Source organism: Polistes dominula, unplaced genomic scaffold (genome assembly GCF_049000335.1).
Source record: "Polistes dominula isolate Pdom_NZ unplaced genomic scaffold, Pdom_raw_medaka contig_28, whole genome shotgun sequence".
In the NCBI taxonomy this organism is placed as follows: domain Eukaryota; kingdom Metazoa; phylum Arthropoda; class Insecta; order Hymenoptera; family Vespidae; genus Polistes; species Polistes dominula.
The window spans coordinates 6,332,268-6,354,158 of NW_028300879.1; the positions used below are offsets into that span (position 1 = coordinate 6,332,268).

The 21,891-nt window shown below is 43.2% G+C and overlaps 1 protein-coding gene across 11 annotated transcripts in view; it reads left to right on the forward strand.

The window, feature by feature from the left end:
* Nucleotides 1-12,241: 12,241 nt before the first annotated feature.
* The window catches only part of LOC107068774 (uncharacterized), an 82,070-nt gene continuing 72,420 nt past the window's right edge, over nt 12,242-21,891 (forward strand). For 5 of the 11 annotated variants that reach the window (XR_016176291.1, XR_016176278.1, XR_016176288.1 and 2 more), the window contains exon 1: nt 12,242-12,823. Coding sequence is in view for 2 of the 11 variants with exons in the window: in XM_089171569.1 (XP_089027695.1) it covers nt 12,792-12,823 (32 nt within the window). In the remaining 9 variants the exon portion in view is untranslated. The remainder of the gene's footprint in view (nt 12,824-21,891) is intronic. The other 6 variants (XM_089171557.1, XM_089171562.1, XR_016176285.1 and 3 more) reach the window with 5 other exon arrangements.

Here is a 21,891-nt window from a genome sequence, read left to right on the forward strand (position 1 = left end):
TCCTCTTTTACTCTCTCTCACTCTCCTTCTCTTTTTTTCTTTATTTCTTTCTCTGTCTAGTCCCGGGGGACGCAGAGAATCGCGCCTACGCACGACCGGAGCAAAGCGAATTCAAAAAGCAAAAGGATCGGGACGAGGGGCGACTGGTATACGAGAGCAAAAAGCCCGCGACTGCGCGTCCATACGAGAAGGGGATATATCTAGAGTGAGCAGAAGAGAGAGCAAAGAGAGAGAGAGAGAGAGAGAGAGGTAGATGGTAAAGAGGAGAGCCTCAACACCGGGAGCCATCCTACTGGAATTTAAATAATAATTATAGTGTTTAATATCATACGCGCGCTGGGCCCAACAGTCTTGAGAGAAGCAGCCCTCTCGTCTCGTCTCGTCTCGTCTCGTCTCGTCTCGTCCCGTCCCGTCCCATCTTCTCTCTTCCTCCGCCTTCTCTTCCTCCCTCACCACCCGTTCTTACATCGCGACGACCAGAAGCCCGCTGGCGGCTGCCGTTGCTACTCGCTATGTGGATGTACCCGGTAAGGTTCTTCTTCTTCTCCTCTCCTTCCATGTGCAGACACGTGCAACCGTATGGCATACAAGCTGCCCAGGCCAGCCTATAATAAGCCGTGTCTGCCAGATTGGAAAGCGATCATGGATTCCGTAAGAACGCTATGGAAGACCGAACTTGATATTTAAATGGTGCCTCGTTAGACAAAGATTATCGGCCCCTACCCTTTCCTTCTTCCCAGATAGAAGAAAAGAACATAAATTGTTACCCTTTTATCAGAGAAAGAAAAAAAAGAGATTTGAGAGGACAGGATAAAATAGGATATTTCAAGGAAAGATTTTCGATTTGAGAACATCAGAAATACTTGCTGCTACTTCTTCGGTCAGGCGGAATCCCGGAAGACCGAAACCGACCCAGTGGTTGCTGCTAGCCGCAAAACCAAAGCATTATCGCTACAACACCGTGAAGAAGAAGAGCTTACAACGGGACGAGTAAGTACGCTCAAGCGTACAATGCCTCTCCTCTGCCAGTCGTCGTTATATTGCCCTGCCACGAATGTATTAATAAAATTTATTGACCGACGTAAGTGCGCTCTCGCGAACGTTAATGGATTTCGAGCCACCGCTGGCCTCACCGGTGAGTCGGTAGCAAACGACAGCAACGACAGCAAATGAGCCACTCAAGACGAGTCTCAGTCCGAGAAGGTAACTCCTTACACGCTTTAACGCGCTAAAACTTGACTGAAATGATATTGCTAGGGCGATTCGCGGGAGAACCAACGACCACCAACGTCCTCGTTCCACACCGAACGAACGAACGAACCAAGCTACCAACGAAAGGTAGTATAAGACTCGTACTCGAATCATTGTAATTTCTAATTGGACAATAACCTTAGCAAGCTTAGAAACGCCATTTATTGCAATCTAATCTCTCCGAGCGTTATTAAATTTACCGATAAATCTATCAAAGCATCGATTTTAAAAGTTCATTATACGATTGTAGTACGAGAAATGGGTTGGGTTTTACTTCCTGATAACACATTCGTAGAATTCGTCTCTAATAATCATAGAATTTTCAAATAAACGTAAAGAGAAGCTCTCCCCCTCTTATATCGATCGATAAATTTCCAATGGAAGTGAGAGCGACGTAATCGTAAGATCGATCGTTCGAAGAAACGAAGTAGTTAAACATACGCTTCTCGTACAAATAACTTACACGACACGAGCTATTCGAGCAAAGTAGAAAGAGGAGTCTCTTATATGTTACTCGCAAGTAGTCAAGATGAAAGAGAAAAAGAGGAGGTCGACGACGTTGCCAGTCAGTTTATACGTTGAGCATACGTCGACTATTAATCAACGAACCCTCCTAATCGTTCGACGAACCAATCGATAAATCAATAACTTTCATCCTCGGGTAGGTCGCGGGGATAAACCAATGTCATAGGAATCGAAAAAAGCTATTTTCTCGATGCTAAGTTATTCACCAATGAGATCAAGAGAAAAATAAATATATGACAAATTTGCAAAAGAAGCTGCGAATCTCACAAATTAATTCGATTGTATCCGAAAGTACCAACTTGTCTATAAGAGCTGGCTATAAAAGCCGTAGAAAAGAATGCCTTGGACTCGTTATCCTTATTGAGAAGAAGGATCGGACGAAGGGAGAGTTAAGGTCGAAGGTGGAGGGAGGAAGAAACACAGAAGGAGAGATAATCCGACTATTAGAGGTGTCCCCATGAGACTCTCCCGGAGGTCATGGAAGCCGATAGATCGGTTCGGGGTCGTCGATGGACCAACCTTAGACGTCGTATAGGTGAGGTCGCTCGAGAATATCTCTCGGCTTTTGCCACGAGCAGAGAATGGTCCACCAGCCAATTTGTCCTAACGGCCGAGTAACACGCTTTTTTCCGACTCCTTATATCCTTCGACTGAGTACCATGCCTCTACGGAGTATCGCGCGATATGGTCTCCCTAACTGGACAAACTGAATCACATTGATTGACCGTCTGATAGACAACAAGCTACGCAAGAAATTAAATTCCTTGATATGGACTAATCACTAAATACTGTTTATATTTTTTCATAAAAGATTAGTTTAATAATTTGTAAATTGCGTAAGAGAAAGGAAAATAGCTGGTGAAGAACACGTCATCGGCTTAACTAATCAAATTTGGCAAGTCGTTTCGATGCCTTATCGACTCTTGAGATCTCGAATAAATTAATTATCCAACAGGTTAATCGAGTTAGTCCATCGTGCCTATCATAACTCTACTTTATTACGTCAGACTATGACAATGTTCTCAGTCCGATCGGATTAAAGTCCGAAGCGCAATAAAAAGATCCGATAAAGCACCAAACTTTCTCCTTTTGTTAGTCTTTGGTTTAGGATATTTTCTATCAAGATACTAGGAAAATACTGGAAGGAAAAAGGATAAGCAAGCAAAAGAAAGAAAAACAGCAGCACGTACACCCTGGTGAGTTCGATTCCACAAGTTTAGTTGCAGGACGGGACAGGGCTGCCGCGCGGTCACTAGTGATTAATGATCCAACCAATCAGATATAGTTGCTCGCCGTAGAAAGACGAAGATGGAGAAACCAAGAGAAAGAAGGACAAGAAAGTTAAGAGATGAAAAGAGAGAGAACAAAACGGCTCGATTCGAGAGGCAGAAAAAGAAGGATAGAAAAAAAAAGCAAGTCGGATATAAGAGCAAGAGCAAGAACGAGAGCGAAAGTAAGAACGAGACCGAGAGAGCAGCAAGCTTGATATGTTGCGCTGTCATTGCGTTGTACTTGTGCTCGTGGGGACCCTGCTATTGCCTGCTTTGTAATATTGTATTTTACTATTTGTTGCCCGGTGTTCCATGATCATCCAAACGCTCGACATGCTGTCTAAATACCGCCACTGTTTCGATTTAACTATACGTATGAGCTGATACGAACGCATTCCAGCTTTGTCGTGGATTAAATAGACCACCAATGAACAGCATCCTTTTATAGAACAAATAACATTCCAAAGAAATGAGCGAATAGTTGGCTAAGAATCGTCCAATGATATTAAAGAATAGCTTGGACCCGTTTGAGACGCGCTTCTTTTTCTTTAGAACGTAGCACGTTGTTTCGGAGACGGTGCAGCAGCAGCAGCAGCAGTCCGGCAGCGTATAATCTCGGTGGTTATTAATGGCGACGGTTTGGGAAACTGCTACCGGGCAGCCCTCCACTTTGCCTCTCGCTCAATCGGCCTCTTCGTCTTTCTCCCTCGGCGCTTCAATTTCTCCTCCTGCGCCTCCTTCTCTCTTTCTCTTCTCTCCGGCTCTTCTCTTCGTCTCTTCTCTCGGGCGAAAACTGCATTCCACGCATTATTATACCTCCCCACGCACCCACCGAAACTTTGCAGTACGCGGCCTCTTTTAATTACCTGTCTATGTTCTCGAGCACGGTGATGCGGCCCGGAGAAAAGGGAATGAAGAGCTGCCGCTGCAGCTGAAGCTGCTGCTGCTGCTGCTGGAAGACGACGTAATGGAAATGACGGAAGCGAGAAAAGTTTGTTCCTACGTTCGTTGAGCATACTGGAAGGAGGAGGAGGAGGAGAGCACAAAGATGGAAATGGCCTTTCCAACACGACGAAATCTGTGGGTTGCTCGTAAATCGACTTTGCCATCGAGATATACTCTCAGATAGCCTTCCTCGACGATATAAAAGAGCGCTAGAAGTTCATTTAACGGGCCATAAAGGGAAAGGAAGGTGTGGTGGTATTAGAAGTTGCCGTTTACCGGTGGCGTCTGCTTGCTTTTGCCATTCCTAAGCGAAGGACAGAATTGAGAAAGAGAGAAAAAGAGACGCAAAGAGAGAAAGAGAATAGAGTGTCGAGCGAGTAAGTTAGGACAACGGGGCTATCGGTGATCAACCTTAGGGGTCGAATCCAAAGGCTTATCTCCACGAGAGAAAAGCTTACCAGGGTGAACGCCGTGAGGATCGCCGATAGGCTCTACCTCTTTACTTCTTCTACTTCTTCTTTTTCTTCTACTTACCTTCTTTCACGGCATCGATCGCGATATCGGGGCCTATCTTAATCCACTCCTTTACCTATTTCCTTTTCAAACACGATCATTAACTGTTACGAACAAACCTTCGATTTTTTGTCTTTTAGTTTAACGATATAAAAAACTTACCAAAATATTTCTTCCTTCCAATTACAATTCTCAAGTTGTTTCTAACAAAGTATAAACGTTTATCAGACAACGTGATATTTTCGTTTGATCTGATCAAACTGTCGTAGCTCATAAATGCTCTCTTTATCACTTTCTCTTGTTCGTAAAGGGAAAGAAGAAGAATAAGAAATGCTCTTTGGAATAGTCTTAGTTGCGTTCTGCCTAATTTAAGAGGAACTTGCGCTTGAAGAAGGCTTCGAAGAGTCCTTCTTAGTCTTTGCTAGTACAGGGATGAAAACGAGCTCCGACCAAAGTAGTAGCGAAGCTAATGGGGTACTTTGTTACTCTGGGGATGTAGCCCAAGGGATTGCTCGGGATTAATACTTCCGCATTCGAATATTCGCACTGCTCGAAAAGAGCGCTCCTACAAAGTCGTAAAGTTCCGAGCCGATGAAAGCGTTCGCTCACCTTTGAAAACGGCGCATTCCACGTTACGCTCGCGGGTCACAAGGCATTCGAACGTTTGCAGTTCATCTTCGTCTTCTTCTTCTTCTTCTTCGCGTTAAACTTGAGCCCACAGTTGTAAGCATCTTAAAATTCCAAAGAGATCCTTTCGAGTTGGAAATAAAAGAAGCAACCATTTTCCGCTCGCTACGCGCACTGATAGAACGCAGCATCGATTTTCCGGACTGCCAGCTTTCTCAAAGTGAGAACTTCTTTTTCCGTTACTCTCCAATGCTCGCGAATTTTGCCATGAATGTTTATCTGCCCATATTGTATCGGAAGATACGGTAAGGACGTACATTTTTCAACATTTGCTTTTGAAAAGAAGAGAAAGAGAGAAAAAATATCTTTTCTTTACTTCCCTGAGAAAAAATCGTGGCGTGATCCAGGTGCGACGGTATTTGCGTTAGCAAGCCGTTTCCCGAATGGACAGGCTTCGTTGTGGCTGGCCGACACTGATTGCCAATCAATATGCCCATCTCGCAGGAGTCTAATTCGGCAACAATGTTGATCAATCAGTACGCACACTGGCTGACCGGCCAGAAGCTGCCGTTCCATTTCGCGTTCTATCGTGTTCCGCCAGCAATCGCGCATCCACAACGAACCAACGAACGAATGGACTATCGAATGAATGAACGAACGAACGAACGAACAACTACGTTAGAGCAAGAGGATGAATATCTCTCTTTCTCTTTTTCTATTGAGCTCTCGCTCTGACTCTCTCGTTATCACTTCCGTTTCCGTTTGTGCAACGCAAATAGTTCTATCTTAAGAAAATAAAAAGTAACAAAAATGTACAGAAGAGATATTTGCATTTCTAATCAGTCAAAGCGATTGAATCGAAAAGGTAATTCTTTGCGAAATCTCTGACTTAAATCGATCGAAGTACCAGAGAGAATCCTAAGCGTGGAAGGACACAGACAAATGTCTTTCTTCCGGCGTTAGTGGTGGCAAGCTAAGGGGTCACTACCTTACATTGGATATAACTATAGCTAGCAAGTGCATATTCGCGAATAAGCCATGGAAGATGTATGCTGACCGGAAGGCACCATACCCGGAAACCATTACAGCCCCTCTAATTTCTTTACGATCGGGCTGCCATTGGTCACGGTCCTGCTACGCCATGGTTTACTTCTTCGTCCTTTTCACACCGAATCTCTTTTCAATCTACAAAGACATTTTTTCCCTTTGATTGAATCAAAATATCCTCAACAATGAGAACATAAGTCGAATATAGAAAGTCGTTGTTAAAGACATATAGAAAAATTGGAAGGGCACAAATAAAGTCGATGAGATAAGCCAGCATGCGTAGAAGGAATTCGAGCAAAGAGAACGAAGCACACAGAGGACAACAAAAAATGAGAGATAAAGAGAAGGAGAGAAGAAAAGTAACTGGTGAGATTCGTCGGTGTTAGTGGCAGATAGAAACGAGTGGCTCGAGGCACAATGAGCCTATCAGATTATATTTCTATTTTCGACACGCCGCCTATCGTACAATCCCATCTCCCTGGTTACCGCGCAGCTACCGCGACGCTCAGCCAACACATAGTTGGCCACGTCGATACACACCTACAAACTTATATCCCGTAGTTAAAGCCCCAGACTAGAGAGTTAAAGAAAGAGAGAGGAAGTACGAACATACGCATACGCCACAGTAACCGCAGATACCACTTTTACCAGCTGGACCATCTTACAAACGAAACAATGCAAGCGATCTAAGACGATCTAAAGTATTAGTTACTTCGGTTTTCCGTTTAGTTTATCTATTTGTAATTTGTTCTCTAGAAAGGTGCTGTCGTTGGTAGACAAAAATAAATAATAATCTAAAATTACGTGTAATGGTTTATCAATCGAAAGAGAAACGAGAATAAAGAGGAGAAGAAAGAGCTATACAAGAGATATACTTTAGTTAGGTATGCAGTCTCTGAAGGCTTCTCGGTAGCTCCCGGCTACTACGAGTATAGTAGTCTGTGTTCTCTTCTCTCTCGATGGCGGTCCTTCGTCGCGTTTGCCGTCGCGAGTTGCCCGCCAAGTGTAGTGGCAGATATCCAGCTCTTTCGTTCCCTTCATTTCCTCTACGTTCTCCTTACGTTCTCCCTGCGAGAGACGTTCCGGATCGCGAGGATGATGGCCGTGAGCCCGTGTGCGCCCACACGCACATACCTTAGACAGCAACCTGCGTGAACATAAGCAAGAAGAAGAGATAGAGAGATGGAACTCGAACTGCTTTCCTTCCTTCAGGCGGTACAGCTTCTCCCTCTTCACTCTCTAACCACTGCTACGTCTTCTTTTTCTTATCCACTCTCATCTCTCTTTCTCCCTTCTACATTCTCTTTCATTCTCGTAGATACTTAAACTACCCTGATCAGACCAAAATTCAGGGAAATGCCTTACAACGACTTGTCGTTCGATTTATAAATTAATTAATATTCCAATTCTAAATGAAAATGAATAAAGTATATTCTCTCGGTTGACGGAAGACTTAGAAGATGAAGAGAAAGAAAAGACCTCAGGATGATCTTGGTCTCGACGCAATAGAAAGAACGTGCAAGTTGGCAGATGGCTCCCGAGCATAGTGAGGCTGTCGTTCCCTTTCCTCGTCGAAAGGACAGTAAAAAAAGATTAAGTAAAAGAATTGCGTTACTTCCTAGTTGTTCACTCAGGAAAGCAAAAGAAAAGAAAATGAAAGAAAAAAGAAAGAAAAAGAAAAATAAAAAGAAAAAGTGAAAGAAAAAAATAGCAGTTATCACGATGCTTCGGTCGCGATGTGCTACGCGGTCACAGGACGGACGTGTACGTGCACGCACGACACTGTAAAATTACCGCGTCAAAAACAATTACGTTACAGACCAACAGTTCGCACGACCCGTCCTCGAGACAATGAAAGTAACCGGACTATACTAGCGACGTTGTTGCAGATCCTACCTCTGTCGTTTCCATTTCTCCTCGAAAGCTTATTTCTCAAAACGCAAAATAAAGACAAAAATATTACGTATTTCGTCGACGAAAAATATCGATTGTTTCTAAGCATATTACGATGCTTATTAAACTGGATCTCAAGCTATCCAAATGCAATAATGCAAACGTAAACTAGGTGCAAATTTAGATCGATCGAACGAAGCGTCTATCTCTCCTCCTCTCTGCCTCCTATCCTCTTCTATCTCTATCTCTCTCTCTCTCTGATATGAACAAGGACTGGAGCATAGTGCAATTATCAATCTCTTGTGAGCGACGATGGAACACGCCGAAATTCGCGAGTACCGTGATGCCAGCAGGGTGCTTGATAATATCAACGATGTTGGCTCACTCGTAGAGCGGATTCGAGAGAGAAAGAGAGATAGAAAGTGAGAGAGAGAGAGAGAGAAGAGAAAGAGAGAGGAGAGAGAAGAGAGAGAGAAATCGGTGTAGGCAGCGGGGATGGTGCACCGTTGTTGAGTGGAAAGGGGTCCAATCAATCAGCCGCAAATCAGTATGCACGGCACGTTCGCCTAATGCCGCCACTCTTTCATTACATTCATTTGATCGCGACCCCCTCAGCCTGTGCACGCAATCGTTAATGGCGCTGTTTAAAGATCGCTACCGATCGATGTCGAAGCAAACCCATCGATAGTTGGAAGAAAAGAAAAATAGATAAATATCCCCTCGAAGAAAATAATTTCGTAGCTACGATCTAATCGATGAAGTACCGCGATCTAAAGAGAAAGAAAGGAAGATCGAGTCTAGATCGTTCGAGTTCTTCTTCTTCGTCTTCTTCTTCTTCTTCGAAACGACCGTCTGTTACTTGTAAAGTGTTAAACAGATTACGGACAGCAGACGGTACGTTGCCAGGAGGCAAATACGTCTTTGGCTCCGACTGGCACGAGATCGAGATGGCAGGAGGCAGAGAACCGGGCAAATACGTAATCCGGATTATCGTGGATCCGCTTAGCTTACCGGACACTTGCGCCATGGAACGATACGGCGTCGATACCGGTGTCCCGTTTTACTTTTCCCCCCACCCACCCCCCGCCCTCACTCATTTCTCCCCTTCTCGACCCTACCCTCAAGCACTTTTTAAGAGGATTCGTCTTTAAGCCTTCATATTTTTAACGAGCCATTTTTCTTGACCGCGTGCGTTCACGTTAGAAAATAACCGAACTACTCGAGAGATTTACTTACTATCTGTTTCGAAAAATACAAGAACCGATCGAATTTATTGATACAAACTCATTTTTGCTAACAAGTGATCAATGCATAAGTATCAGGAAGCAAATAAAACAGCGAATAAAAGAGGAAGGCAGAAATGGGAAGGACGGAGGAAGATCCAATTTAAGCACCAAGCCCACAACACAAAAATTCTTTCGGAAGGTTCCGGCTCGGTTCATTAAATGAAACCCAATAGCGGTTGTTTGCGATACCAGACAGCGAATCTTTCGCAAATTGAATGCCATATTGCATACGTCCTGCCTACATTTTCTATACCTGCAGAAGAGTAGTCTCCTGGTAGGTGATTTTCTAAGCAAACGACGATCGGACAAGAATATCTATCATTTTCAAAGTATAGTTTAAATATAATTACGAGACTTTCATAATATGTGGTGCGTTAACCCCATAATAGACCACAAGGATACCACCAACGCACCACCAGGGTTATACGCTGTCGAAATAGATAACGTTCAGGATAAGTCACCCCGAAGTTAAAACTCATCCCTGCAGCTAACGCTATAGGTTCACTCGCTTTGAGTTAACGTCTACAAAGGGTGTAGAGATGCGACCAGGAACGAATGGCTACCATCGTGGACTACGACACCGACTATGACTACGACGACGGCTTGGGGTTGATATTGCTCTTGCTAGACGGAGGGAGACTGCCAGTGACGTCACGACCGATTAACATAAACGATTTGAAGCAGTTCCTTTGGCAATTTTTTTTCCCCCCCGAGATATTTTCAAATTCTTCGATCGTATTCGAAGATGCGCATTATAAACTATCTTTTTTTCATGTTTGCACTGTTCGTATAATATTCGATACTTGTTTGTTCGATATGATACATTCGTATTTTAAAGCGAATTTCTACAATGAGTGGTCTTTATGTTCAAAAGGGAGTACTCGGATGCGTCAACCCTTTTATTATGGGACCGGATGACAGTAACTATCTAACGTGACGATATTAGCGGAACCTATTTGGCTCCGGTATTATTGTTATATAAATGAATGCGAGAGGAAGGGAAGATACGGATTACGAGACACGAGTTGCATACATATTACACTTGCCTTTGCAAAACTCCGTTTACTGCGACGATTTTTTACGATACGTAATGAAAATAAATGTTACGTTCTATTGAAAGGAAAGAGAAAAATATAGTGCTAAGGAATCATCTGTTTACAGATATTTGCAATAATCTAGTGAAGAAGTAAGGTGTAACGACGACTATTAAAACAAAGACAATCGTTACTACAACGTTATCCTCATTATTATTACAAACAATGAAGTTTTATTACTACTACCTTACAAGATCTTAATGATACTTTGAAGAAGCAGATGAACTAATACAGGTTTGCTTTATTACCTGGCTGTCCAGAGCTTGGCACGATCTCAATTTACAAGGTACACCACGAGTATTCAAAGTGGAAAGTAGTGCTCATAATATTTCCTCGCTCACGAACAGCTTTGGTCTGCATTTGCCTAAGTTGCGTTGAGCACGAGCTGCTAAAGAATACGCTTTCAACAAATAAGTTCCCACGTGCCGTACAAGGAGAAGATCGCCATTAAATGAAACGACTGGAGATCGCGATTTATCCCGGAGTACCTCGTAAACTTTGTTCCTTGCTAACGTCAGACGAGATCAAAAAAGAAAATGATCCTATTCGAAAATGAAACGACAGTACTGTCACACGTTTTTTTATGAGGATAAAAAAGAAGAAAGTTTTTGATAAACGAAAGGAAAAAAAAGTCAAAAAATATTGACTATCAGCACAATGCTTCTGGCATTGAATACTCGCAGAATCGGGAATCGTGTTAAGGGGAACACGTGTACCAACATCTCACCGTACGGAGGCATCGCGAAGATCCCATGCATTCCGCGATCTTGCATTACAATTGCTAATAAACGATCCTCCCTCTTCCTCTCTCTCTTTCTCTCTCTAGTCCTCCTCGTCCTACCGGTTTCACGAGCAAGTCGCTCACCGGTACTTGGAACGCTTCGTCGTCCCTTATCGCCGTGTTTCTCTCGTTCCCATTCTCCACCCTCTGAGCAGCCTTCGTCGTCTACACCCTTGCATCTCTCTACCTATGTAATCCAATTCCTATGCGGGACTAGAACGAAATACTAAAAGTAAGTGTTAGCGACAAAATTTCAAAAGAATGAAAGGAAGTATGGAGGAAAATTTAATGGAAAAAAAGTACGACGATCATCGGGGAAATTTACCTTATTCATACTTTTGCATTTGAAAGCAGTAATTTATGCGCGCACTGAAGCGAGATAGAATGCATCGAAGGAACCTAGGAGGAAGAAAGAGAGTGAGAAGAAGAAAAAATAAACGAACAGGAACAAACGTCACTATTATAATAGATATGTAAGCATGCAAACTCTATCTTTTATGCGTTTACTGGTGCATGCCAGTGCCGGGCTTCTTTGTAAAAAAGGTGGATCTTTCTACGGTATCTAGGGTGACTCGAAAATAGATGCATTTACAAAATTTTCCCGCTTACCATAGAGTGATTCTCATTTATGACTGATAGCAATTGTAAATTTCCATTTGTAATCAAAGACAAATATTGTTGAAGAATTTAGTGTTACAAATAGGATTCTTGAATCGATCTCCTACGATTGATACGCTCCTGACTAGCCACAAACGTTGCGAGTCAGAGGCGGCGGCAAGATATGGGAGAGGGGTAGAACAGCGGTGAGAAGAGAGATCGGGGGTGGAGGCACGTTGGTAGTACGATGGTGGTGGTGGAGATGGTGGCGGTGCTTCGCGTTGCGTCGCGATACTTTGGAGGGGTAGAGAGGAGAAATACGAGGAGCTTCGCTTCGTTGGAGAGAGGAGGAGAGCCAGGGAAGGGGGCGGTGGTAGCAGGGGTGTACCTACTTACCATACTCCCAGTATACCAAAGTCCCGCAACGCGGCCACCGCTTTCCGTGTGCAACTGCTTCAATGGTAGTCGCGTTTGCCGCGCTCGTGCCTTCCCCGTTTTCTTCATCGAGAGAGAGAAAGAGAAAGAGAGAGAGAAAGAAAGAGAAGGGGAACACGCGCTACTTTCTCGTGAAAAGACAAAAAGCCGCTAAGCAAACACGTGTATGGAACTAGGATAAAGAAATAAAAATGCCGTCAAATAGTTTCTTCGACTTCCATAGTTCCTTGATTATGAATTATTGAGAGATGATAAACTGGAAGAATGAAAGAGTGAGAGCGTTCAAAAACGCGAGTGTTATCATCCACATACTTTTTCGTGTTTCCTGTGTTTCCGGTCACGTGGATCACGTGGTCGATGAAACCCCTCCTCTTCTTTCGTAGTGGTGCTCTCGAGAGGAGGGAGTACCGGCTTGAAGGCAAGCAGGGGTGGCAGTTGGTAGTGGTGGTGGTGGTGGTGGTGGTAGTGCTGATGCTGGAGGTTCAAGAACGAAAAGAAAGATAACGAAGAGGATACGCGAAAGAGGATGCTGTGCCCTCGGGATCCGAGACCACGTGGGTACGTGTGTTCCTACTCCTTCTTTCAATATAGGTCCTTTAAATAAAATTTACTTTGTTGTTTTTTGTTATTACGAATATCAGGGTTACTTTTCCCTAAATAAAATGAGTAAAAAAAAGAAAGATCGTCTTGGATAGATAAAATATCGTCTTGGTGCCAATCTCCAACGTAGATAATTCACGATTCTTCCTCGGTGGCATGCGGGGGATAACTTTATCCTCGCTTAATCGCCTTTTCGATAGGTACTAGCCGATCCCTTTGTTCAGACAATATCTCCACACTGTTCCCGCTAATGTATGCACCCGAGCCTCTTTCTCCGTCCCCTCTCTTTTGCGCTCTCTTTGGGATGACTCTGGTACTCCTAACTCGCAGTAGTAGACAACGCACCCCATACGAACAGCTATGGAAGCGAGGGAGACCTCATACTCGTTGGCCTTTATTGAATTTTGGGACGTTCCAGTCGGGATAAAGAGAGAAAAAGAGAGAGAAAGAGAGAGATAGATAAGTCGAACGTAGGAAGATTCGTTTTGTATGTACTCTCGTTGAAAGAACACATAGTGGAAGGGAGAGAGAAAGAAAGAGATAGAAAGGCGAAATGTAGAGGTGGAAGCACAGCGCAAGCCAGAATTAATTCACATCCCGCCGCTGCATTGCTTTTTACGATATAACTGCGGTTTGTTAGTCGTTATTCACGGTACGAATTGAATTTCGTGTCCGACGCGAGCGAGAGGAAACTCGTATTCGTTCCTACCTCTATTTTCTCTTCTTTCTTTTGGGATGAGTCGCGATCGGCAAAGTATTTTTCGTTTACGCGTTGAACGAACCAACGAGAATTCGATGGCCTTTAGTAATGTTCTTTCATTTTCTTTCAAAGAGGATTTCCAAATTTTTCTTATTTATAGGATTATCGTCTTTCTCATCGACAGGTGGTCGATTCTATGCGTCAAATATACGCGCTCGCATGTACGTGCCAGAAATAAGAGAAAAATACTAAAAAATGAATAGAAACGAAAGAGAACGAAATTCGTATGGTTAGTAGAAGAAGAGTAACGCGATAGAGTGCTTTCCAACTCGTTACGGATGGCGTGATAAAGCACGTCAACTAACGCGAGATACGACCAATTAGTTGCTGTGCCAAGTATAGGATTTAAGGCGAATAACCGACATTATTACCAAACGAGGATTTAAAAGGACATCTTGCGGGCAATGAGAAAGAAGTCTAAGCGACAAAATTTCTTTTTCTCTCTTTCTCGGTCTTTCGTATCGCGCACCATTTCTTCTTGATCTATGTAGAATATCCGTGATAATAGATTTGCTTGATGTTCTGCCAAAAAAGATTTTCTGCATCTCTTTCTCTCTCTCTCTCTCTCTCTCTCTCTCTTGTACACGTGTACGTAAACGTATGCATTTCGTGCACTGCAGTTTACATTCGTAGCCGTTTTAATATCGTGACAGCGGATTAAAGCAATGTGGCGACTGTTACACAATCCAGCAAACTGGATATCAGGATGAGAGAGATAAAGAAGAAAAGAAAAAGATAGTAAAAGGGAGGTGAACCAGCCTGACAGGACACAATATTGCAATAACTTCAATTACGACGACACGACGACAGTGCTTTTGACTCACCCCAAAACCATCGCCATAGCCACGAGCTATTCTTTCTCTCTCTCTCACTCTGTTTCATTTACCTCAAACTCATACCCTTGCAGCAACTCACTCTTCCGATCTTCGCTCCGTTCCATCCATTTATATATCCGAATGACACAGACACGACGCGGTCGAATTGGCTGTCGGCTTTTGAGAGGAAGGGGCTGCCTTTAAACAAGTGCTTCTTAATAAAGCATTGACGCGCGAAACCACCCTCGAAAATGTACCCCTCGGCGCCCGTGTCGCCACCCTTTGCTATGCTGTCCATAGGGCCGAGAAACGAAGCAACTAGAGTGGGACATGTCGTCTAGGGACTCCTCGTTCTCATTACTTCGTTAAACTATAAAAAAATCGAGCTCTTCTTTTGACTGAGAATAAAGAACAACACCAAACTCGCGTGATTTTTCAACAGAAAATTTCTAAGAGTAACGATTCTTCTAAGAGCACGATTGGGTCAAATTAAACGAAAATCAACCTAAAAACCCCCAAGTGACAGAAAAATTAATTCACTTTTAAGAGTTTACCATTATAATTTTGTAATCATTATTTTCTTAAAGAAATACCAATTGCAACTCTTATATTATACAAGTATTAACGCTAGTTTTAGAAACAGTCAGTTTTATAAAGAAAGTATTATAATTCATTTTTTAATTCCTCACATTGTAATATAAATAACATTGTCATTATATCATTAGTTTTACTTGATATTTTATTATATAAAAATTATGTAAACATAATAAGACCTATTTCCGAAATCTGTGAAAAACAGAAATAACGTAGAAAGAAAGAAAGGGAATTAAAAAGAGAAGAGAAAGGTTAAGTAATTAACACGACCCAGCAATATCGTCGATTCGTTCGCAGCCTCGCGTGATGTCCTCGCGTGACTCGTTACGCGATAGTTATTTGTTCGCGAAGTCCTTTTTTCCTCTTTCTCTTTCTTCCTCTTTCTGTTCAAAATCAGCGATCAGTATTCGTATTTCGTTTTATCGCACCTACGACACTGTATAATTAACGTGCTCGTACGTTAAAGTATCTGGACGCTTTTGTAGTTTGGCGTTGTACTAACGACACGATGAGATCTTGTAATCGCGAATGGGGTGAAATCAGAAATTTCGATATATCGCGATCACGCGATTTTTTTTGGACGACATTAAACATCCTAATGTTTCAATACACAACAGTACAATAAGTAATGTACCGTTAAGTACTGTAAAAATTAGGAACATGGAATGTCGAATTCAGATATACACTAATTTATTTCTATGGATTTTGATAAGAGAAGAAATGAAATAGGTTTGCTAGCCATGCGGTAAGTAAACTCGTACGCATTGTGGCCGACAGCTGTCAAATAAATGTTAAAGAAATCGCTAGGCGAGCAAAATTTCGAGTGGAACGTGAGCAAAGTAAGAGAAGGGTGCGTGTCTACCCTCATGAAGAATACCCTTAGCCAGCCCGGGGCAAAAGACTCTGCGCGATTTTTTTCTACAATTCGAAAGCCAAGGCAAAGTGCAGTCGATAAGTCATCTCGTCGATTTTACAGTGTTACTATGACGACAAAGCAACAGGATTCATGCTATTTCAATCGTGTCTAAGTTTTACTTTGTTTTTCTTTTACGTGTACGATAAGTCTAGGAAGAAGAGTTTATTGTGCTACGTCGATAAATCCAACGGGATTTTGCAAAAAAGTCTTTTTCCGATTCGTTTTCTCGAGCTCGTTGGCTTGTAGTAGAGAAAGAGAGGGAAAGGGAAGAGGGGGAATGAGAAGGAGGTTAGGAGACAAGCTCTTCGTACTGACCGGTAAAATCCCGATAACGAAGCCGTGGCTCACGCTTCTTTTCCCCAAGCGAGGTATGAAGAATAAAAAGAAGGAAACGAGAAACTATTTCTCGTTGGTCTCATAGTGTGCGATTGAAAGAGAAATAGAGAAAGAGGGAAAAGAGAGAGAGGAATCACGGGGAATGCGTTGAGAGTCCAAGCCTGAGAACTTTGTCAATTAGAGGCAACAATTAGTCGTAACGCAGTGATCTCGTTCAACCACGTGGTAGCATGTAGTGCATAAAATGCGTAACTCCGCCGAATGATACGTAAGTTGTAATAACAATAATCTTAGATCATTGACCGTTCACTCTTGTTAAGTTAAATATTTTTCTGTGCAATATAGAAAAGGAGGCGAATAGAATGAGATCGTTTGAACGCTGATTTAAAATACATTCGAAATCTATACTGTTCCTTTTTTCGACGAAGAAATGTACGATTTGACCAAAGTAAGATAAAGGAAGGATAAAGGACAGGAGAGAGAAAAATCGCATAGAATGTCGTTCCCCAGCGGAGATGGTCGCACCATCAACAGCATGCGTTCGTCGAGGATTCTTACGATCAGTCAGCGCCGGACACCGGACTGCCAGTCGAAGAAAAAGCTGGCTGCCAGGCTCGCTCTCTCGTGTACGTGAGTTACGTGACGCCCGATCGACTGTCGATTTATCGTGATCTTACAATGTATGCGCCGGGAGACGAGTCGAGCCAACCGGATGTGGACTTCTCTCGTTCCTGTCGACCCTTTTCCCCTTTTACTTTCCAACGTTTTATCATTTTTATTTTAGAGATCGTATCTTCCTCTTTCAAATTCAAACCTATTATATCGAATCAATTGTTCATAAACAAGATTTCTTTTTTACCTTTGCTTTAGGTATTCTTTTTTTATTTTTTTTATTTTTTTTTTTATTTTTTTTTCTATATAAAGCGTATCTAAATCGAACGGTGGGAGGAGAGAGATGGAGGATGATACTTAAAGACACGCACCGTTATTAAAGCGGCTCGTTGTCCGTTTGGCAAACGAGCAATAAAAGTGACGCTTTCGAGGAGAGCCTCGGGGTGTGGATGGAAGTGCGCAGGAGGGTTGCGTCTTTTAAAAATCGAATCGTGAAAAGAAGAGAAAGAAAGAGAAAAGGCACGTCAGTAATTTTCGGGATGGTCGCGAAATAATGATGATCTTTATCCCTAATGAAATTAGTCCTGCTCCTCCGAAGCGCGGGAATAGACATCGTACCGTGAAATTACTATAATAGGTGCTGAGCCAGTAGATCTCTCTCCAATACATGCTCGAGTCTCGTCATCTTTGAGAGTGCGTACACGAGTAAGCGTTCGATCTTTCTATCTTTCTCTGTTGTTCTATTTAAAGAGAACGCCAAAATATAGTTACCTTTTTTTCGTAGGAATTTAAAATTACGGTCGTAAAGAAGCCCGGGGCAAATTAGTCCGTAGAATTCGATCCCTGATCTTTCTTTCTCCTTCTTTCTCTTCAGAGGCACTTCTACTCTTCTTTTCTCCTTATTTTCTTTTTCACAAAAAAGAAGAAGAGAGTAAGCTAGAGAGAAAGAGAACGTGTTCGAGGTGGTCGGAAGGTAGAAGCAATGCGAAGCATATCCGAGCAGGTCTTGGCAAGGGTCCACTTTTTTCAGGCGGATAGGCACACGCCGAGGTCGGAAGAAAAACGGCAATGTCTGAGAAAAAGTCGACGAATATCTGGCAACCGTATGTGTCGTGTACGTAGGTACTACCTACGTTCGATAGGCTGCGCGTGATCGGCTTTGAAGCGGGTCGCAGAACGTTATTTTTACTTTTTTTTCCTAGAAAAACGAGAAATAGGTTGGAATTCGATCGGTTTTAATAGATATTACATATCGTTTTTGCAATTTAATCGAATAGGTACCTACTCACAGCTGAGAGTAGAAAAGCGCGCGAACCTAAGCTGGCCCTATTCTCCTTTTCCTTTTCCTTTTTACTTTTTTCTTTTTTTACTCTTTTCACCTGCCTCAACACAGAGAACGTAACTCTATTAGGTAGCCACCTAGCCTATGGCATATATGGCAGCACTTCTTGGCACTCTGATCGCGACGGTGTCGAGACCCGCAGCCCTATGGGTTCGTTCTGCTGGAAACAATTGCTGCCGCGGGGCATCATTTACATCATAAGCAATCATAATGATCGAATTTTCGGCGAACGACGATGATCCAACGAGTGGAACGAGGGGAGCCAATTCAGAAGTGGGTACCCACTTACCGGCTGTACGAACCACATTGTTCTCTCTCTCTCGTGAGAGAGAGAGAGACTCTGACCCTCCTCCACCTCTTTCGACCCCATAGCTTCGGGCTACCTGCGCGCGTTTATATGAACCGACACCCATTTCTCTTCTTCCACGTCCTACTCCACCTCTTCGTTTCGTCCTTCTACCAAAAAAGTCTTTTCGGAAAAGGTAATCACTAAAAAAATATGTTAAACACTTTGCTCAAATATTTTCGTGGATTTCTTTCTACCAAGTCATAGATCTAACTTAAATTAATTTTCATAAAGAAATCCACATAATCTATATCTGTCATTATACTTATTTTTTCGTATTTTCTAAGTTTCGAGCGTTCGAATTGCAGAGGCTACAGGGTTGCCAGTATTTTCCAAGCGAGGGTTTACCAAAGACGGCGAGAGCTCTGTTTTGGGCTTTGGCAGAGCGTTCTCTCTCTCCCACTCTCTCTTTCTATCTCTTTTCATCTCTCTCTCTCCCTCTCCGTATATACGACTGGACGTATCAGTATGCGGACCACGAAACGTGGTCGGACCCTCCCGGCTGTCGTCCTCTCTCACTCCCTCTATTCTCGTCCTCTTCTCCTCTCTCTCTCTCTCTCTCTCTCTCTCTCTTCGTCGCCTCTCCCTCTGGTGCACGAATCCGAGGCGAAACGTAGGCTGTTTCAGAGAGAGTGTTTCCAGCGTAATGCCGAAACAGTATTGATTGCAGGCTGCCTAGCTTAGCTCTACCACCTACTGCAATACAGACACCTAAATTCGTCTATTCCCGCACCGTACTAGGTGGAAAATATTTGGAGAAAAGCAGGGTTGAACGACAATAGAAAAAATAAAATCTCATATTCTTTGATAAGAAAAGCAAATTTATTAGAATTTTTCAAACGAGGTCGATTTGTGAAAGGTTCCCGTTCGATCGAACTAACAAATCTGTTATCGGTCGGTGTCAGAGCTACGAGACGGAAATCGTCGTCGTTGGCCAGGACTGAAATTGGTTCGAGGACCGTACTAAAGGGTAGTAACGACGTAACAATGACCTCGGCAAAGAGAAAGAGAAAGAGGTAGTAGGGTAGTTGGCATTGCTGACTCGAAGGACCAAGGGAATGGCAATTCCATCTCTCTGAGAAGATAGGGTTGCCCTATCGTACTTCGGCCAGATAATTAGACGGGTAATCGAGACGGTCGGAGCCTCCAAGTATTACGGTGCTTCGTAGTTTAATATAGGCTGACAAGCCGCTTAGATTTTAGTTCGTAACCGTGTAGATGGTTTACTACGACTTCTCAAGATCTTATCACAAATCGAGTGGATTCTTACGTCCGTTATCTTTCCTCGAAAGACTACATATACGATTCTCATAATAAATTTACCGATCGCGTTTTCGTGTTTCCCATGAAATCGAAGCACGCGCGTTCGCGTCAATGTTCTGAGAGTATCGTTCAAAAAAGAACTTTTCCAGAGGGTCTGGTGACATAATGAGGTGGATCGATTGCCTAACGTATTACCATTACAATAGTAGACACACCCCTGCCGCGGCTGTATCTAACACAATTGATAGTTGGTAGGAATTTCGGAAGAAAACGGGAAAAAGCGGGAACTGCCGCCCGTCGCGAGAAAACTAAGGGATAAAGAGTGAGAGAGAAAGGGAATAAGAAGGGCGATAGTTCCTCCTCGTGAGAGAGACAAAAAAGGGAGAACGATCACATCGACGAGCTTATTAGTCAGCAATGTGATCTATTTGCCCTGTACTTGTACAAAGAACCTACGTTATTGTGCCACTATGTTACGAAGAAGGGCGTTATTGTCCAACAGGGACCTCGAGTTAGTCCGTACCACCAACCCATGCCAGCCGTATATCGGTTATCGTCCTTTTTCTCTTTTTTTCTCTCTCCTGTTCTCTTTGGCTCTCTTGGTCGTTCCTCGAAACCCCGCCGGCACGCGCTAATATACCGGTAATTTTTCCTCCATTCCGGATATCGCTTTATTATTTCCACCTACTTCGTCGTGGTTATCGCCCAATGAATTCAACGCGAAACAGCCGAGGGAATTTCTCGTTGAGTATTCATTTTCACGAGAGAAACCATTCTCCAATGGTTTTTGTTAATCTAAAGCGAAATTTAATAGAAATCAAAAGGAATTCATTGCACTACTTTTTTTTTCAATTGTTTTAAATAAAATTATTTAACGGACGTACACTTTTTACTCTGAAGATAGATTATAAGGATGATAAAGCTTTAACGCATCGTTGACTCTCTCTCTCTCTCGCATACAATTCGCAGGCATTGTTTAACATATCCCGCGAATTCGTTCGCATATGACTCACGCGATTGGCTTCCGTTTGCAGATTCGATCGAATCGCACTTTCTGCACTCGCGCTTGGTTTGGCTCGTAATACTGACGTCAGCGTGAACGCGTCAACGAGAATGCAGGTGCTCGACGATGACCGACGATCGATCGATCGTACGCTTGCTGCGTTTTCGATCTCTCCAACGTCACATCAGTTAGTCCTACTGCGAAAAAACAAAATTCAAATTCAAAGAGGCATTACAACTTACGTTTTTTCTTTTACCGTGCGCAGAGAAAAGAAGGGCGAGGCTCTGTATAGTCGCGAAGCAGCGAAACGCTTTCGGGAAAATCCATAGCGTCGAGGAATATACAGGGTTCCACCATAGACGAACACAATGGCACGTTGTAAAGAAATGTAGGTAGGGCTATAAGAGCGAGCGAGTAAAAAAGACAGTCAGAGAGAAGGCCAGAGAAAGCGAGCGAAAGGAAAGCAAACGATGGAGAGAGAAAGAGAGAGAGAGAATGAGAAAGAAAGAAAGGGAGGTGAGGCAGAGGGGGAGAGAGAGAGAGAGAGACAGAAGAGCTTGCGGCGTCGGTCCTTGCCCCGAGTACGTGCTCCGAGTGACAAAGTTTTGAGCATGAGACCAACCAACCGACCGACCGACCGTACGAACGACGAAACGATGCGACGCATCAAGGTCCTGTACGATCGATACTCACGCTCCACTAAAATCTACGTTCTTCTTTGCCATTGCAAATCATTTCAGAGATCTCAATGATCGAAACATCTTTCCTCGATCTGTCGATAGTTGGTGTAAGGACGATCCGTTTAGTCGGATCTTCCTATCAGGGTGGATTAGAGGTCCGTTTTTTGGGGTGGCAACGTAGGTGTCGGCAGATCCATATCTAGCCCTATCGTGCCATTCCCGTAGCCGTTCTCGGGAGCGTGAAATGAAATTTGACAGATCAGAACGATGCGACACAGACGTGTCCCTACCTCTCTCTTTCTCTCTCTCTCTCTATCTCTCTATCCCTCTTTCTCTTTCTCTGCAAAATGGCGTTGGCA